At 34.3% G+C, this 21,442-nt stretch overlaps 1 protein-coding gene and 1 long non-coding RNA gene across 2 annotated transcripts in view; both read right to left on the reverse strand.

Moving 5' to 3' along the window:
* LOC126777295 (inactive dipeptidyl peptidase 10) overlaps nucleotides 1–21,442 on the reverse strand; it is a 200,993-nt gene that overhangs the window by 147,226 nt on the left and 32,325 nt on the right. The window contains exon 2 of the mRNA XM_050500307.1: nucleotides 19,780–19,883. Within this exon, the coding sequence (XP_050356264.1) occupies nucleotides 19,780–19,809 (30 nt within the window). The 5' untranslated portion in view covers nucleotides 19,810–19,883. The remainder of the gene's footprint in view (nucleotides 1–19,779; nucleotides 19,884–21,442) is intronic.
* On the reverse strand, nucleotides 241–1,083 carry LOC126777304 (uncharacterized). Its single transcript, XR_007670034.1, has 2 exons — nucleotides 745–1,083; nucleotides 241–418 (listed from the first exon to the last, which is right to left on the reverse strand). It is a non-coding gene; the product is annotated as an uncharacterized LOC126777304 (long non-coding RNA).

Here is a 21,442-nt window from a genome sequence, read left to right on the forward strand (position 1 = left end):
ATGAAAAATGTTTTGTGAGTTTAAGTTTTTGATGTAAAATATATATTTGCGCAACTTTAGAGTAAAAGTATGCCGTGATACCAAACGGCACGACGTCCTCTAATGCCGTTATGCCCACTCTCCGCCTCTTTTCTACACTCCTTTGTGTGTGCGAGATTCGTATTCTATATACTCTGTTTTTATATATTTCTTTATCTTCTTTCAATAACTATCCCAGACAATTTTTTTCCATACAGTCCCCCCTAATCTGATTAATCATTTCACGAGACCCATTTTAGTAGAATAAATTTCCGTGAAATCAGTCCAACGGCTTTGTTGTAAAAACCTAACAAATACAGTAACTTTTGCATTTTTTATGATAATATGAATAATTACGTTTGTCCATTTCATGTAGAATTCATTTATTGCTTACCTTTACCTTTTGAGTATACCGTACCGTAACAGCCTGTGAATGTCCCACTGCTGGGCTAAAGGCCTCCTCTCCTCTTTTTTGAGGAGAAGGTTTGGAGCTTATTCCACCACGCTGCTCCAATGCGGGTTGGTAGAATTCACATGTGGCAGAATTTCAGTGAAATTAGACACATGCAGGTTTCCTCACGATGTTTTCCTTCACCGTAAAGCACGAGATGAATTATAATCACAAATTAAACACATGAAAATTCAGTGGTGCTTGCCCGGGTTTGAACCCACGATCATCGGTTAAGATTCACGCGTTCTTACCACTGGGCCATCTCGGCCCTGTACATCTTGAGTATGTTTTTTTTAAATGTAAGGTAAAAATGCGCGAACATTATTAATACAAAATAAATATGTCTTATTATGCTTTTGCAATTATTTATCAGGGGGATCTTTGTCAAGATATTATATTTATTATGTTTAGTAATATTTCCAAAGATATAACCATTATAAGTAACAAAACCCAAACTTCGATTTTCTGATTAACTTCAACTGAAATAATATTGAAATCTTAATGAAAACTCAACTCGGATTTTATCAATTCACGTAGTTTGAAACTTTGTTTGAAACTTAAGATAAGATGACTTAATTGATTTAAGATATAAGTATATTTGCAGGACACCGAGCTTAAGACAGTATATTACTTATACATATAAGAAAATTAAACAAGAAGAAAATATATATTTAAAAACAATTTAAATCAAAATATGATAAAAATTGATACTTGCCATTACACGACGTTTTCGACTATTGTAATAAAATTTGTTTGAATTCGTTGTTTAAATTAGTTTTTGTTATTAAAAAAAAAACATTCAATCATACAGACTTTTAAATTTATAATATCAGTAACATTAAAATAATTTACATTAAAGACAGCCAGTCTTGCACGCCAAGACGACTCGGAAAGTTAAAAAAAAAAAAAACAAATATCACGCTGTTAATATCCATTACAACAGTTAGGCAGATTGCCAGCGATTGTAAAACATGGACCAGTTAATTGCTCCCCAGTGGAATCGTGTCAAGCGTAATAGGTATCAATACAAGCGTATATTGTATAGATAAACTGTTGTACTATGAATTGCAAATCGCTTCGATATTAGCGAGTAACTAATACTAAGTAGGCTAAGAAAAGGTTCCGTAATCACCCGGCATTTGTTCAGGCTTAATTAGTATTGTAACTCAGGCCTATTCGTAGTTGATTTATAAAGCCATTGCCTATCTGATCTATGTATAGCATACCGTTAACATCCAGTATATATGAATAGACAAAAAAAATATTTCAGTACGTTTTTGTACTCTGTGATGAGTTTTACTTTTATTAAGAATACAAATTGGGAATAAGAGTATTCGTCGTCCCCACTCCTAATATAAATTGTACCTTAATTTGAGGAATAAATTGGAATACTAATAATACCCGATGGTATTGCTATTAAAAAAAATAAAAATGATTATTGTCGAATTTCGAACAATGCGCAAAAACTGTAATATTTAAATAAAAATATACATACAGTTATATTTTTATTTGTAAATGCTATATGTACGCATAAAGATTATAAATGTCCTATTACTGGGCTACGGCCACATCTCCTCTGAAGGGGATGGTTTGGAGATTTTCCACCACTCTATTCTTATAATGATTACAAATATGGCAGACAGACCCTGTCAAATTATCAAAAGTTAAAGTAAAATCAGGCTCTTATTGAGTGTTGTGATTTTTCAGAATGTATATATATGTAGGTTAATTCTTATATTATGATAAACACGTAAATGGATAACAGATGTTCTAAATGATGACGTAATCTTGACCACTGCCGCTGAAGGGAAATTCACTGTAATTGCGTTAGAGTCTAGACTCTAGACGATCTATATGAGCGTGAGTGAACTACGCATTGGTATTAAATTATTATTTAGATCATGTGATGAAGTTTTTTTTTTAAATAGGGCGACAGACTGGCGAAAGGGCATCTGATGGTAAGTGGTCACCACCGCCATAGACATTGACACTGTAATATTAACCTTCACTTATAACGCCAATGCGCCAATAACCTTGAGAACTAAGATGTCATGAGTCTGTATTCACGCCGACTAGCTCAACCTTAAAACTGGAACACAGCTGTACTAAGTATTGTTGTTTGGCGGTAGTATATATGATAAAAAAGTCGAGATGGCCCAGTGGTAAGAACGCGTGAATCTTAACCGATGAACGTGGGTTCAAACCCGGGCAAGCACCTCTGAATTTTCATGTGCTTAATTTCTGTTTATAATTCATCTCGTGCTTTTCGGTGAAGGAAAACATCGTGAGGAAACCTGCATGTGTCTAATTTCATCGAAATTCTGCCACATGTGTATTCCACCAACCCGCAGTGGAGCAGCGTGGTGGAATAAGCTCCAAACCTTCTCCTCAAAAGGGAGAGGAGGCCTTAGCTCAGCAGTGGGACATTTACAGGCTGTTATTATTATTACTATATATGATGAGGGAGTGCTAATCCCGTCTGTATGGCTTGAACAAAGTCTTGCCACTAAAATGTAGTGAGAAAGAAACATTAAAATGTTATATGCCTCGTTTGTCTAATAGTTAGCTTATCAGACTGTGTCGGGATTCGAATTCGGGACCTCGGGGCCTGCAGTCATTTAAAGTTCACCGACACAAGATGAAATATTACACAATCTAATTTCTTTCCGTAAGCAATTTATGATGATATTTTTGATCCATATGTATACTTGAAATATTATATTTATTATAGTCAATGTCGCGTATCACTTTCTGACATATTACGACCGTTTTATGCTGTGATTTTCAAATTTGTTCTTACTGATTCCGTTGTTTGCAGTGCATTGATGGTGTAAGAAGTGAATTCATAGTCTTTAAACAAAGTTGACTTTAAACAAAGTTGACTATTTATATGGTTTATTAAAATTAATAAATAAATAAGAAGGCTATAAATCATGACTTTACCCAATATCACGTGACCACGCCTTTTTAAAGTACAAAGTAAAGACTGGCTCATTGTTGATGTTCACAACTTTCATTAAAGTATGCGAAAACAACAGCAGTAACTCAAAATATGGATGAAGAATTTATTTAATGGCTGACGCGAGGAAAACTCAGCAATTATTTATAGTAGGGAGAAGCTAAAGCGCTTGTGTTAATGATACCTCTATATATATAGCACATCGTTATCATTTGACTTGCAAATAAAATAACTTTATATTTGATAAAGAAATACCACTTCACGAGAAGCGTAATACCACACGTAGACAACATTTGAATTAAATATTATCTTATTTACAAGAAAGTATATAAACATTACTGTTGAGTTTTTTTGCTATTATGCTATATTGCTTTAATGCTATTTGAATTCAAAAATAGCAAAGTTAATAATAAACACAAATTAAGCACATATTAAAATATATGGTGCTTTCGCGGAATTAAACCCACAATCTTCGGTTAAAATTACAGGCACTCCGCTGGGCCAACTCATTTTTATAGAGAACATGAAATGTTTAAAAATATAGATTTTTTTCACCAAAAGCCTATTTGAATATAAATTAAAAAAATATATTAGAAATTATAATCTATTTACCAGGAGTTATGAATTCAGATAACAAACCTCTTACGTTAAACTTTCTTTATACTACGAAATATATCCCCTGGCTTCCAAACAAGATTAAACTGGAAACAAATGCTGATGCCCACATGGCATTCGCATATGGGACACGTGTTCTTATCTTATATAAACCCTCCTTGCATCTCGGTGAATATGCGAGTGACGTTCGATTGAGCATTACTCAAATTCTAACTAAAGAATTTTTCAATATGTTAATTGTAGTAGGGTGCCAATGGTTTGTACTCACTCATGAAACACTTACGATATTCACTTATATGATGCTTGTTTGTCTATTTATTACTGGAAATGATTGACGAAAAATATTTTGAATGGAAGTTTCATGCTTTTCATAAAATAATTATATTTTTTATTACAAAATACTAATCCTTGAGGACTTGTGAGTTCTGCCCTTGGGAACCAAGATTTGAAAAAAAAAATAGTTATTTATTTACTTAAATGCATAAAAAATATTTATTATTATTATTAAACAAATTGTGGGTTTAACGCTACTGTATTTTTTGCAACCCAACCTTCCAATACGATAATGTGTTTTAAAAGTAAAGTATATAAGTTTGTCCATATATCAGTATCATACATGTCCGTAACCAAAAACTTCGAGAAAAGTCTCATTGTTATTCCATAATTCATGGTAATCTTAGTTCACTCAGAAATATAGCCCTGCGGGAGTCGACACTTTCGATGCAAATTAGAAGCTCGAGAGACGAGCATCCCATCGATATACGACTACAAATACGTTGAACGCATCCGTAATGTGTAATTGTTATATGAAAGACACAATTTAAAGCACTCCAAATAGTTATAGTAACATAATATACAAGTCTATTATAATTACCAAAAAAATCACAGATAATTAATGAACTCAAAATAAAAACTTGAAGGAGGTTACTCCATTGGGTACATCCCAAGAAAAAAAAATACTGATATAGAAAAAAATAATAATTAACAATTAAAAAAAAAAACAAATATTTGGAATCAAAAACTATTACTCTAATAAAAATCTTAAGAGGTATGTCTATGTCCCTTCAATTATAGGAAACGACAGCATGCACCTTATATAACTAAATAATAATAAATATAAAAAGGAACAAAATTTAAATTTCGATCAAATTTAGTATATCTTTTTCCCCTATTTGTCAATGTTATTGTTTTAAACTATCAACAAGCATTAGCATCATCTATAAAAACATGGAAAAAGAGTAAAAAAAAGTTTTCGACAGATGTCATTCATAAATGTTATCCTAACGATTAAGGACGAATTTCAACCTCTAGTTGAATACTGATATATTTATATATCCTTCATGAAATCAACGAAAATAAATTCTACTTTATTTCATTTTTGTACATAAAATACAAAGACGTTAAAGGAATAAATACCACGATCTGTTTAATTATGTACATCCTATTATCGTTTAAAACGTCGACGCAGGGACCGAGCACAAATGACTTTCGATGCAAATGAGGATTCCAGACCTCAGCGGTTGTATGGATCGTAGTGGAACAACGGCGGATACCATCCTGAATAGTTTTAAAACAATGAAATAGAACATTCATTAAACATTTCGTGCTAGAATATAAAATTATTGAAATTTTACTTTACTTAATTTATGCTTCAGTTTATTTTTTTATCTTTTGCATATAATTTATTATTATTTCGTTCGCATTGGTTGCAGCTGTCTTTTATTATTTACGAACTATGATTAAGCTTTTATAGACAATAAAAATGTATGGCTCTTTTGTCAATATTCTGAAAAGCTCGTATATAAATACGAGCGTGAGAATTTTTCATATTGATCTAGTGTTTTGATTATATTTATTAATATATGTCTCTAGAATATTGTAAACACTGATTGTTACCTTCTAATAAATTCAGCGAAACATTTTTTATTTATATGATTAGTTTAGTCATAATTTAACTTAAATATTTACGTAATATGTATTGACATTTATATTTAAAAAATCTCTGTTGTCTCATAAAGCTACTAGAGTTATTATAATATTCAGAACCTTATCATAACAATTTTTATTATATTATAAATATTTTCATTGTTATCGTTATCGTTAGGTGTTTATATTATTATAAACCTTTAACATATAGAACCAGTAACTTTAGATATATGTATTATAAGAAATTTAAGCAAACACGAGACTGAAAATGACGTGGAAGGTACAATAAGATTTATGTAACATACAGTTGTACAGTACAGTAACAGCCTGTGAATGTCCATGCTGGGCTAAGGCCTCCTCTCCCTTTTTGAGGAGAAGGTATGGAGCTTATTCCCCCACGCTGCCCCAATGCGGGTTGGTGGAATACACATGTGGCAGAATTTCAGTGAAATTAGACACATGTAGGTTTCTTCACGACGTTTTCCGTCACCGTATTGCACGAAATGAATTATAATCACAAATTAAGCACATGAAAATTCAGTGGTGCTTGCCCGGGTTTGAACCCATGATCACCGGTTAAGATTAACGTGTTCTTACCACTGGGCCATCTCGGCTTTTTGTAACATAGTACAGGCGACTAATGTATGAAAATAATAAATATAAGGCGAAAATCAATCAATTTTCCTTAATTCAATGTTAATAGAATGCTTCATAAATACCAATGATGCTTCATATTATTTATATGTGTGGGTATATGTAGGTTACAACACATACCAAGCAATGGTATAAAGCCTTTATGTTGAGCGCATAGTAATATGTAATAACAAGGAAGACAACGGTATATAAACATTAACACACTTTACTAGATAAAAATGAGAGTAATATCAACTAATTACTTTTATAATATTTACTAAAGATGTTTGCCATAAATTTAAATATTATTTAATATTTTGTTGCTTATTACAAAATATACTTATATATTATTAGAACCATATAATAGTGCACGAGAGCAGGTGTACTCTCTATTGGGGTGCATGTCAGTCACCTCCACGTGGTGCACCCTGGGCAACGGGGTCGACCAGCAATTCGATGTTTTTCCGGATTGCTTGTCGATGCTGGGTGGACAGACTTTAGTCACCGCCTTCTCAAACTCGTGTCCCCATCCAGGCGCCAGCCTGTGGTGGGACCGAGGGCCTTGCCTTCACCGGCCGGGCCAAGAGGAGAAAACCTCAATAAAAAACAACCGGTGGGTCGCTTACCCAAAGCGACGGCCGCAGGCGGGGGTGCGGTGGTGTGCTAACGCGTTCCTGTAACCCCGCCACCATGCGGTGAGGCGGAAACGAGGAGGTTTTAGTGGGTAGGACAGTGGCCTTCTGCCCCGTGAGTCCCACATACCCGTCCCGGACCTGTCCAGGCGGGAGGCGTAAATTCCTTTCCTCCTCGAAAAAAAAAGGTGTACTCTATTGCCTCATTCTTATAATAAGATGGGACGGCAATCCGAAAGAGTACAGACTTCGGTACCAACGGCTTACGCGTATTTCGAGGCAAGGCCATGTACACACTGACCAGACTCCGGGTTGGCACTGGAAATTTCTAAGAAAATCAAATAAACATGAGTAAAATATGCAGCCTTATAAGTTAGCCAGTGGACGAACGAAGCAATCAATAATACAAAAACGTAACTAAAGCCTGACTATAACGTGAGCTAAAGTAACCATTCTCTATTTATATCCATTGAGTGTTTTCAAAGATTAGCTCACATAGACGCCAAGCTTTCACGACACCTTATTTTGCACTGTGTATTTTAGAACAGAGAGACGTCCTAAGTATAATGCTCTTAGACGTTATTAAGTCTATTCGTGTATAATAAACTGCTAGGATCTTGCTAGACTAATATTACGCTGTCTTAATTAAAATGGTATACAAACTGTAGAGTTGTATTGTTTTATTGCACTTTTAAATTTATCAAGCTATGATAAATAATTTGATTTTGTGCACATTATATGTAATTCATATATTATTGATATTACAAATATAACTTTGCTAATTGATATTGTCATTACTCATAAAACTATTTATATTATTTATATTTATATATATATACATAGAATAATGTAAACTTCTTATTCTTTTTTGCTTTAAGTTGTTATTTATTAATTTGATTATAATGACAATTACCAAAATTTATTTTAAAGATATTATAATTTGTAATATATATAAAAATATATTATATATTGTTAAGTTGAAAGCGAATTAAGTCGTTTGTACAACCGTTCAATCACTTTCAAAGAATGTTTTCGATTTTGATTCGATTAGATGCTCTTCTGGCTGATTTCTGTCATAACGACCGTTCTCAAGTAAGACTAGACAACTAGTTCAGACACTCATAGATAGTGCACATGTTGAGCGCAAACACAGTGACACTCACGATGGGATGGCAAATGCGACATGACCGGAAATAATACAAACGCAGAACAAACGACTTTATGTGTCTTCCGAGGCAAGAAACTGTAAACTGCTAATATCCATACTGCGGTCTACTTATTGATTTGCTTTGACTTGAAACCTTGAAGTTTGGAGTATTAAAAGCCACCAGCCCAACGAGACATACCAAACACCGTTAATTTTTGTCTAAATATTTAAAGCAATACACCCGTCTTCCATTGTATTAATAACTTATTATTCAAAGAGAGGAGATACGTTCATTTAGCAATAAGGCTACCATTTTTTTCTACAAAAGTATATGCTAGTTTTAATAGATATTGTTATTTGTTTTACTTAGTGGGGGGTTGTAGGCGGGCGTCACTTTTCATCAGATGGGCCTCCTGCTCGTTTACTCCCCTTTTACATTAAAAAACATTCTGTATTCACACGACGGCATTTTAGTTTTTTATTGTTACCGAACTTGCTGATGAGCGATTAATTAGTCACTTAGGCGGATATTTTTGACACAGATGGTTACATTAAAAAATAAAGTTACGTTCCTAATTACAGTTTTCCAGACTCAGATGTATTGACTGTGTGTTGAAAGTCAGTCGACTTCGGAGTCTGAAAAGGGCAAACGACAATTTAATAAGTAACGATTACCATTAAAGTAATCATCATTAGCTACTTTTGTATCAGCTATACCATGATAATGGCCAAACAAATCAATCGAGATATAACCCAGAAAGTAAATTTAACAACGGAGTAACTGTTGCAAAATTTGAAGACCAAACTTGCAATATAATTTGACCAACAAGTTTGCATAACTGGTGATCCGAGACGTGACAGTTTTGCCTGTTCTGCGGGCGGATTTAAAAAAAGTCTCTTACAATCTCATGATGGCCTGGTAACTCGAAAAACAATTTTCTATTAAAACATGAAAACCGCGGAAAGTTTTTGTAATCTATCAAGGAAGAAATAAAAGTACATCATCCCTTTTTCACTTCCGCCTGTCTCTCTAAAGTAATCGTATAAATTCAATTTGCTAATCGAATTAGGTTATGTTATTATTCTACAAAAGCTAAGCGACACATTTTAAATTTTGCCATAATAAAATATGCCTACATCCGTACGCGTTAATTTTAATTAAGTAATTGAGTTAAATATAAATTAATCTTGTATATAAGAAACAGTTATAAAGTCAAAGAAAGAACGTTAAAAAGTTTTCCATTGTATTTGTTACGCATACCATGTAAACGTATACTTGCATATAAAAATTATTAATATTTAGCAGTAGAATAACTGACGAGGTTGTACCGAGAGAGAATGAGAATATTATTTATTGCATAAACTGCCCTTTTAACCTCTTATTTGTTAATTAGTTCTAACATTTTCCCATATTAGGAGTGCAATCTTATATTTTTATTATATTTTACTTGCGTGTACTTTTGAATCAAGGTGTTACAAGTGTTTCCTTGTTTCTTAAACTGTTCATATTCTGAGCCCTTAAGTGGACTCTCTTCGTCAGGCTTGAGTCTTAATATTTCAAATTACGCTGTTGAGGCCGATAGGGCAAACAATAAACAAAAAATTACTATTGTTAGCGTTTGTCTGTTGATTTAAGACGTAAAAATACACACGTCACGGCTGTCTAAACAACTTTTTGACAGCGGCATTATCTTGATCTCATTTCCTCAATTAGTACATTTTACGTTTGTTATGATCATTGTAATTTATCTTGATTTGTGTTGTTTTTAATGCCCCTTCTTCACCGCCGCTTTCTTATCTTTTGTGTGTGCTTTCTTGTGTGTGTGTTTATACATACCAAACGCAAAGGTCCTCGAACAATACACCATCAACTTTTACACCATATTCAAATTCATGTAAATGACCTCAAAACAATTCGTTCAATAAAAGCCTGTTTGAAGTTAAAGTTTTGATTACGTTATAATGCCATAGAAGGAAAAGACAAACAAAAAACAAAAACTATGTTATTTTGATCGAGTCGATACTTACCACAAACAGAATGCTCACCAACAAGAAACGGGAGAACAAAGAAACTATGAACAATTTCCCAGGTATCAACCTCGATATCAACTTTGGTGAAAAATAGTAGCAAAATAGTAAAAATATTGTATGGTCCAACTGATCGCGTTAAATCCACTCCATCTTTAAATATTATTGCACCCGTACGAAGTCTGAACGGGCAGCTAGTGTTTTATATAATATGATTGGTAACATAATTGAAAATATATAACTTTATTTAAAAAAAATAGTATCATGCTATAGAATTAAATCCAAACGCATCAAAATTATTCGATTATACAATACTTGTATCTGCGACTTGGCACTTTATTTGTAATACACTATTACACATTATATAATTTTTAATATGTATTGCATTACATTGCACACATTAGGAGTTTTATTCATGTTTTTCCGAGCCCTCGAATAATATAAAATAATAGCAAATATGAACCCAAATCAAATATTTATTTTTTGTATTTATATAAATTAGTACTATATTTACTATATTAATAGCTACTTTATCACTTAATGGTAGGGCAAGCACGTCTCGTATATAAAGTGTGCGTACGGAACAAACACTCATGCGATATTCCAACGAAATAATAAAAATAAAATGCAAATAAATACCACCTACCACCAGTCCTGATGGCCCATTTAGTGTTAGACTGCCGTCTCATCGAATTATAAGGCTCAGGAATAAAGAGTACACCTGTGGATTCGCACTCACTTCTGAATTAGCCACCATTGAAAATGGGTGCCATACCCCAAATCGGCTAAGATGACATCATCCTCATTATATGTACGTACACATGTATATATCTTATTACAATCCTAATAATACGACCAGGGTTAATCGCTTTCACTACCCACTAACCTCTATTCCTCGTGTTCCATAAAATGTCTGATTAAAATCCTATAACTTGCCGTATTGATGTACGAAAGCTATTGATATTTATCTTAATTCTACTTTAATATTATAACGTGATACCAAGTTAAGATGTGTCATATCTGAAAAAATTCATAGGCTCCGTCTCATCGGCTGTTTTGCATTTTTTTTTTTTTTTTATATTCGCCGGGAGGGCAAATGACTCTACTCCACCTGATGGTAAGTGGTAGTAGAGTCCAAACGCGACGACGGCCAGTACAGACGGGAAAAACGTTCTGCACTAGCCGCCTTCGCCTTGCCGGCCCGCAAGATGCCTCTTCACGCCTCGTTTGAAGGAACCCGGGTTGTAAGAGGAGGGGAACACGTGAGCTGGTAAGGAATTCCATTTTTTGGAAGTGCGACAAGAAAGGAGTTGCCAAATTTCTTTGTTCGCGATGGAATTGATGTCACAGTTAGGCGGTGACATCGAGAACCAGCTCGCGTGGACTTAAGAAGGAAGGGGGAAGCAAGAATTAGAGAGAATAATTCCTCAGAGCACTCGCCGTGATACAGTCGATAGAAAGCGCTCAGTGCTGCTATCTCACGACACAATTGTAAAGGTTCAAGGGTGTTTGTGACCTTTACGTCGCCAATAATGCGTACGGCACGTCGCTGCAACCGGTCCAAGGCCTCAAGTAGGTACTTAGTGGAGCCATCCCAAAGGTGCGAGCAATATTCCACGCAAGACCGTACCTGTGTTTTGTACAGCAGGCACAGTTGTTGTGGCGTGAAAAAGCGCCGCACCTTGTTCAGAACTCCGAGTTTCCGTGAAGCTGTTTTTATAACAGCCTCGATGTAATCCCTTGGACTAAGGTCGCAGCGAACGTCAATCCCCAGCATGGCGATTTTGCTTTGCATCACCAGCGGAGTACCACAGAGAGAGGGAAGAGGGGAAAATGTTGACTTTTTCGCCGTGAGAGCGCATACCTGTGTTTTCTTGGCATTAAACTCAACAAGATTATCAGAGCCCCATTTGGCGATGAGCTCTAACGTCCTATCGAGTTCAATGACAAGATCCTTCCGCCTCTCCTCAATTTCCGCTCGCCCAGCCACTGCGCGTCCGTGGTATCCACCATGCACTGTACTATCGTCTGCATAGCAATGTATGTTCCCAAGAGAGAGCATATCATTGATATGCAAAAGAAAGAGTGTGGGAGATAGCACAGATCCCTGGGGGACCCCAGCATTCACTACATAGAATTGTGAAGCGCAACCATCTACTAAAACACGAAGGCTACGCTTGTGTAGGAAGCTGGCAATCCAGGTGCATAGCTGAGCAGGCAGACCATATGCCGGCAGCTTGGAGAGAAGACTTCTGTGCCAGACCCTGTCGAAAGCCTTGGAGATATCGAGGCTGACAACCAACGATTCTCCATGCTTGTCGATAGCTTCACCCCAGAGGTGCGTTACGTACGCTAGAAGATCACCTGTGGACCGTTTTGATCGAAACCCGTATTGACGATCATTAATTAAAGAGTGATCTTCTAGGTAATGGATCAGTTGGTTGTTTAAAATCCGTTCCATCACCTTACAAAGTACTGAGGTGATAGCTATTGGCCGATAATTTGCCGGGTCAGACCGATCCCCTTTTTTGGGAACCGCTTGCACATTAGCTCTTCTCCAAGCCTCCGGCACACTTCCCGAAGAGAGAGAAAGTTGGAACAGGCGCGTTAACACAGGAGACAGCTCCGCTGCGCACTTCTTCAGCACTATGATGGTATTCCATCGGGACCGCTAGCTTTCCGTACATCAAGTAATTGCAGCTCCGCAAGCACATCACGTTGCCTGATTTTAATGTCAGGCATCGTATGGCCACATGCAGGTATTGTAGGTGGCAGTGCACTACAATCATCGATGACGGAATTGTCGGCAAAGAGTTTAGCCAGGAGATCAGCTTGCTCTTGCGGACTGTGAGCTAGCGATCCGTCCGGATTTCTGAGCGGTGGCAGCGAAGGTTAGCAGAAATTGTTTTGCACAGACTTGGTCAGACGCCAGAAGCTACGGGAGCCCCTAGGATGCGAAACAAGGTCATGACCAATCTGTACAATGCGCTGTGCATCCGCTCTCGTGTATGCCTTTGTGCCTTATATGTCATTAGTGTTAGATATTGTATTCTTCTTATTTCTTATTTAATAAGATAATAAGTAAGATAACTTATTATTGTATATGTAACAATTTTTACATATTTACAGGCTCATAATATATTTGATATCAATAATATCAAATTGTGTTTATAATTATCCATTTCGAGCTCAATAGAAGGAAAACGTCGTTAGGAAACCTATATCTGTCTAAGTACATTCAGAAATTTTGCCGCATGTGTATCGAACTAGCCGCATTTTAAAAATCGTGGTAGAATAAACTACAAACCATCTTCTCAAAGGGAGAAGAGGCCGTAACGCAAAAGTGTGACATTCATAGGCTGTTACAGTAACAGCCTGTGAATGTCACACTGCTGTAAGGCCTCTCCTCTCCCTTTTTGAGGAGAGGGTTTGGAGCTTATTCCACCACGCCGCTCCAATGCGGGTTGGTCTGTATATAGCTACCCTATATAGAAACTAGAATTGTAAGTTAAAAAAGTTAATAAGGCTCGGTAATATTTTTTATTCAACCAAGTCTATGGTTTTAATAGCAATTATATATTAATGTTTTCTATTGCGTTCCGTTTCCTTAAATGAAATAAATATTGTTACACACACACACACATGTGGCAGAATTTCAGTGAAATTAGGCACATGCAGGTTTCCTCACGATGTTTTCCTTCACCGTCAAGCACAAGATGAATTATAATAACAAATGAAGCACATGAAAATTCAGTGATGCTTGCCCGGGCTTAAACCCACGATCATAGGCTTTATTAGACGTTAATTTACTTTTTTTTTTCGTCAATGTGACTGAAAAAAATCTCGAGACAAGCTTTCCTTTGTAATACATTTTTTTCATGTTAAATATTTTTAAGAGCGTGCTTGGTTTAAAATTAAGATTATATAAGCTGTCACAGAATGGAACGTTCATAAAACAATTATAAGACATATAAAAAAACAAAAAACACTTAAACAGAAAATAGTAAAACAAAATTTATCACGTAATAACTTTTATCCTTAAAATATGAAGCACAGTAAAAACTTCAAATTAGAGTATGAATATATAAACATCCATGCTTTAAAATTAAAAATTAAGTTTTATATCAAGTTAATTTTACTACCCAAGCAAAATATTAACTGTTAAAACCTTAATAAGCAATAACTTTTACTCTTAATATAAAATAAATTGTAATCACAATCAAGTTGCTCAAGACAAAAAAACATTTTCAACCGTTATTTTACTACCACCGATTTGAAATGTAGCCTGCAGAACCGGTTAAAAACTCCAAAGCTACTCTATTTTTCACCAATTTTCAAACATAATTGAATACAATTTAATTGTAATAACCTACAGTTGGGCTAATATCTTACTTCGTTACAGTAACAAAATAGCTATTAATATATAAAAAGTAAGGATTGTATGTTGAAATATATAAAAGAACTAAACATTAATTACTTGTTTAAGGAAAAAGGAAGAACTAGTCACATTAATTATTGCAAGGAAACAGCTGATTCGTACAACGAATATGTTTTGGTAACAATATATTTTTCATTTAAGGAAACGGAACGCAATAGACATCATTAATATATAATTGCTATTAAAACCATAGACTTGGTTGAATAAAAAATATTACCGAGCCTTATTAACTTTTTTAACTTACAATTCTAGTTTCTATATAGGGTAGTTATATACAGACATTTTTATAAAATACAAAATAAAAAAAAAGATTAAAATACACATTACAAATTTAAAGCAGAAACACGCCGTCTAAAAGATTTCCTGTGGCATTGTACCCAAGACGCTGGCACTGTTGCCTCTCTGCACCGCTAGACTCAGCCTTTGGGTTAAATAAGTGCTAGCTCTTGGATCACCAGAAGTGTGGACCAGTTTCTTAGAAATATCTTTTATGATTCTTTTTGTATCGGACGACCATGGACCCAATGTTTCAAAGCCCAGCCCCGCAAACTCATATTCGTTGCATAAAAGTGAATATTTGCGGCGATTGAGTATTTGAGCAGCTTCAGCGGCTGCACTGGCCTTACGAGACGTATTCTTGATATGAGATACTGTCAGCGTATCTACGCAAGTTGCATCCCACACAAGAACACGTCCCATCGACCATGGCACTAATTTCGCTCCATCGGGTCTTTTGCCATCATCTCTGCATAAACCATATATGTGATAAAGTTTCTATATCAAATGATTTAAATCGATCAATAAAAGAATAATTAAGGCTTAAGACATTTATTTCCTAAAAAAAAGAACAAAGTCCACTTAAACTTGGGAAATAACATTAAATATATAGTACTATACCTTAACTTATAAGTCTACATTTTGTGCCAGTAAATAACTTTTTAATCTTTTTTTGAATATATTAATTGAATTTGCATTTATAACATCTTTTGGTAATGAGTTGTAAAGCTGTGCTCCTTCAAATAATATAGTTTTTGTGCCATACTTAGTTTGGAATTTGGGTAATTCGATTTTATGTCGGTTTCGAGTAAGGTAAGAATGGATTTTAGATTGGAATGTAATTTGTGAATGTGTGATGTTTGTAACTATTTTACGAATAAGTAAGCATGTTTTGTATTTATAAATTTGTTTTATTGATAAGATTTTTGTTGTGCTATAGATATTTTTCGTATTAACACACACAAATAAACATGAAAATATTAAATTTATATGTTTATATTATATAAACAATTATTAGACTTTTAACTTTTTCTAACTACAAGTTACATTATATTATTAGAATTTTTATCGCAATGCACTTACAAACATGATTTTGACATTTCACGACTGAGCAATTTAAAATCTAACGCCATTTAATATTAACTGTGAACTTGGCAGACTTAATTATAGTCTCATTACTGATCTTGGCAACTTGGCACTGCACCCGATTCAATACATTCTTGGCTTAAGGAATTGGTGACTTTGATAAGCTGCTGTAATTGAAGAAATTTAGAAAATTCGCTTAAATCTGAGCAAAATGGAGTTACACATTTAGCTTCCCACCCTAACTCCTTATCTGGAATTAATATTTTGTTCTAAGTGTACGTATATTGAAATAATATTCTCTTGACCGAGTTTCGGCCAAGACGGTCCACACGGAGGGATGTTATAGTGAAAAAAAATGGGCAAAAACAAAAGTACGTTCGTTTTTGGTTTAAAGAAAAATACTAAGGAATATCAAGTTTTGTATTTTTTAGAAAAAAAATTATTTATACTCCTATAAAAAACACAGTCTTTTTTTATTTAACTACTAATTATTTATGATATTTTTAATTGAAATAAAGTGGTTAGTAGTAACCGCATAACTCCTAGTTGCAGCCAGTCGGAGTTACATAATTCATAGTTATTATTATAACGAAGAGTTTATGTACTAAGACTTACTTCAATTAATTGCTTAACTTCATGATTTTTTTATGGTATAGGTAGGCGGACGGGCAAATGCCATCTGATACTAAGTCATCACCGCACATACATCACCAATACGCTCCCAATCTTGGGAACTAAAATATGATGTCCCCTATGCCTTATGTTGTTACACTGGCTCGATTACCTTTCAAACCGGAACACCTTATGGAAACCACCACGGAAATGCAAAGTGCTATTGTGCGGCGGTAGAATATGTGATTGTGATTGGTTGCTACCTACCCAGATGAGCCTGCAAAAGTGAGTAAAGTTCATATTATTATTTGATTTTGAATTAATGGAGAATCATAGCATACTAATAAAAAAACTAAGATGACTCAGTGGTTGGAATCTGTGAAACATGAGGAAAGAACGAACATTAAGGGTTCAAACCCTGGTAAGCACATTTGCAAGTTCTCATCTACTTCATTTTTGTTTTTAATTTAATGCTAGACAAGTCAAGATGAAAATCTTACACTGAATGAATAAAATTTTAAAATTATTTAAAATTACTATTTTACGATTTGCGATACCAACATATGCTCGCCATTGTATCTGTTGATTTTATTACTGAAACATTTGTCACGGCGCCGCTTCTGTTAAAAAAAATGCATCCTGTTATTATTAAAATATATTTTCGAACTATATCTGAGCCCGTTAGAAATGGAAAAATAATAATTTGAAATGAATTCAGGTCGCGTGCGACTTTTAATTTTTAAAGCATTTTTATTTTTTCGCTCCAAACTCCAGTTGTATTCGACTTATATTTTTTATTGAAACGTCAGAATGCATATATAGGTCATATTATAATTCAACGATAGTAAATTGTGGCTTTAAATATTTTATACAAGCATGGACATAAAAGTAATCAATATTTAGTATTATACGCTCACATCATATCATAGTTAAATAATATTACTATTGCTATAGATGGCTGTGTGCTGTGTGGCTGTGTTACATTTGAAGATTGAATACTTATTCAATCTTCAAATGTAACACAGCCACTTACACTGACTTCAGTGTAATTACATAAAGGACATACCATTTCAGTTCAAATAGGTGTTGGCGTATTGGTGGTGCAAGAAATTGCTAATATATTTTACAGTGTCAATATCTACGGGTGTTGGGGACCACGTACTACCAGTTAGCCAATGATTTTTTTTTATATTTCCGGGAGGGCAAATGACTACTCCACCTGATGGTAAATGGTAGTAGAGTCCAAGCGCGGCGACGGCAAGTACAGCCGGGAAGAATGTTCTGCACTAGCCGCCCCCGCCTTGCCGGCACGCAAGATGCCTCTTCACGTCTCGTTTGAAGGAACCCGGGTTGTAAGAGGAGGGGAACACGTGAGCTGGTAAGGAATTCCATTTTTCTGAAGTGCGACAAAGAAAGGAGTTGCCAAATTTCTTTGTTCGCGATGGAATTGATGTCACAGTAGAAGTGATGATAAATTATAATTTTGTCTTTATTTACATAATTTAAGCCATTGCATATACAGTTAAGTAATTTTTAGAATATACTAAATCACGCTTGACAATTATTTAAATCGGACTGGTAGATTCTAAGGCAAGCGCTAACAAACAAAAAACAAACGAATTTAATACGAGTATTATTGTAGACAGCACTTTTAGCTACTAATTAGTTAAACACTGATTTCTCCCTTTCTATCATTATTAATTTGACATTCAAAAGAAGAAGACACGACATTGCTGAGCAACGTTTATGAGTAAAGCCGTATGTAACTCACACGTATGCGACATAATCAAGCGTCCAATTTCGTTCGAATTTCAAACTTGCACAGCAATAACCATTCGTCCAATTGGGAATCAAATAGAAACTGTCAAAGTGTATTCAACTAGCAACTATGTAGCTAGCTTTAATTTCAATAAAATGATTTACAAAAGATGATTTTAAATCGGAAATCATAAATTGAAAAACCGACACTAAAGTATATAACTTTAAAATATTGGAAGTGTTCACTGCCATATATGACTGTGTAGACGTTTATATGTAAAAGTGTTAGAAAAATTATTTGAATATTATACTAATGAAATTTAAGATAATAAGTCTGTCTTTATGGTGCTTACACCATTTTTGTCACATACGACCTTAAGCACTAACATTAGCGACATGTCACTCTCAAGCCCGTAATCAAAGATACAATAATGATTATAAATGATAATAAGAGATACAAAAGTAGTTGATTGGTTATTTCGTTTAGTAAAGGTCAATTAAAAAAATAACAAATACACGTAGAACTCACAGTTTTAAAATTAGAAGGAATTTACCAACTTCTTGAATAATCTTTAGACTTGGTAGATAGAGCCTAGCTCAGAAATCAGGGACTTCATTATACTTTGTAACTTTGTATGTGAATAAAGATTATTTATTATTATTATTATTATAAGGAAAGGCGATCGCTTTTGATCTTTGATTGAGCTATCATAATTAAGTGACTGTTGCAGAATTAATGTAAAATATACCACTACGATTGTTGCAGACTTTATTTAAACATTATTTAAAATTGAGAATAGTATCAGACCAATATTATAAATGCAAAAGTAACTCCAATCGGTTTGTTATCTCAGATCACGGACTCAACTGAGATTGTCTGAGAAATTGACACGAGAATTGACATTGGCATATGTATATTAGGTTATTTACGGTGAAGTACGGGATCTACTGAAAATAACTTTGATGCGGAGAGTCGCGGAGTACAACCAACTGAGGAGAGTAGCCAAATTCACAGGACATATACTGTTAACTCTACTTATACTGTTACTGATAATTTTTCGACGGATAAACCCAATAAAATTTTATCGGCCAAACTTGGTTTTGGAACCCAGCAGGTTGAGATCAGCGGCCTTTTATTTAGCTATAGACCAACGATCAAATCATAACTAGTATAATATAAAATCGAATGTTGACACTTACCTCGTCATCAAAGGCGACATTATCCGCCATTCTTGGTAACTAATATGTTATATAACTTCTAGACGTTACACACACTCATGTTCAGCCGCAATAGTTCCATTGTTCTGTAACAATAAATATATATATAGTAACTTAAGTAAAGTAAGGACCTCCTTTTGAGGTAATAAAGACTTAGAGCACAACTCTGCCTCATTTGATGAATACACATGTGGCAGATAAGCTACCCAGACGAGCTTGCACAAAGCCCTACCACCTAATAATTTGGTGTAAACATCAATAAAGGATTAATTAATGACTGCCCTCTAAGATCACTTTCATTTCTCGATCTTAAAATAGTATTAATAATATGGAGTTGTTATAAGTTATTGGGAAGTTTCTTTTAACAACCTTTACAGCTGTTGTTATTATAAGTTATCGTCAGATCTACAATCTGAAATCTTTAACGTACGGTTCAATAAAGAAATGGAACTGTCACGCCATTACTACACTACAGTTATCTGTCAATTTTTTTAATTCAAGCATTCTTTTGATGTCATGTGATCCTAGTACTAAAAATATTTCAATAATTACTAAAATAAAATCATAATTTTGAAAACCTTGTATATTTTTTACTAGCTGTCCGTCCATCTCAACTTCGTACGGTTGAAACAAGAATACATTTTTATTAAAAAAAGATCCTGGTACCCGATCAATTAGCAACATACACGTACGTACAGGAGAATTATTATACATATAATTATTATGGGCTATACCCGAGAACATGTCTTTTTCTTAACTTTGCTCGATAGATTTGTAATAATATACAATGTTTATATAATGTTAACCATGCTTGTGTCGACTAAAACAAATCTGTGTGCCTGTTGGACAATCGGAATTAAAGTAAACGTAAATAACTCGCACTAGGCACATTGATTCCAACCTCTCGTGTAACGCAATCTAAGAACTGCTAAACTCGACTTTCACCGCAATCAAACTCAACGACACCCGGTTGAAAGTTTAAACAACCGGTTCGTAGCATATCTTAATTAAATTGAGAACGTGTGAGCGATATGGATTCGCTTAATTAAAAACTTTTCTTAAGCTCAAGGAAAATGGGGTTATTTTAGCTAATGTGTGACTCATATGATGTATGAGAGTAATATTTAATTTTTATTTAAAAAATACCTGAAATTTCTTTTGTCTTGACATGTCTCATGTCATGACAGCAATATACCATGTAGTCAGAAGTTTTACCGTGACTGGTCTAATTGAAGTTGAAATTAGTAATTTACAAAGGTTTTCATAAATTGCATGTTATTCGACCATGTAGTTGAAAACACTCTTAGGCCAGACAAGTATTTAGATATAGATGTGGTTGATATAAATGCAAATAAAAACATAGGTCTTGATTGATAAGTGATCATCGATGGCTATGGATATTGGCAACATCCGGAGTTGTTAATGTACCGATTGCAAAGCGCTGCCAAATGTTGAACATGATTTTTAATATACCGTGTGCCTATATATCTATACTATAATAATTAAAAAAATAAATAAAGCAATACTTCAAGTTTGAATTCCACTTAAAGTTCAATCATAAGCATAAATCTACAAAGATAAAATAAAAGTTCGAAATGCGATCGAGAAATTCCAATTTCAAAAAGTTTGATGTCGCAAAATCTTC

The sequence above is a fragment of the Nymphalis io genome, chromosome 22, assembly GCF_905147045.1.
Source record: "Nymphalis io chromosome 22, ilAglIoxx1.1, whole genome shotgun sequence".
Lineage (NCBI taxonomy): Eukaryota > Metazoa > Arthropoda > Insecta > Lepidoptera > Nymphalidae > Nymphalis > Nymphalis io.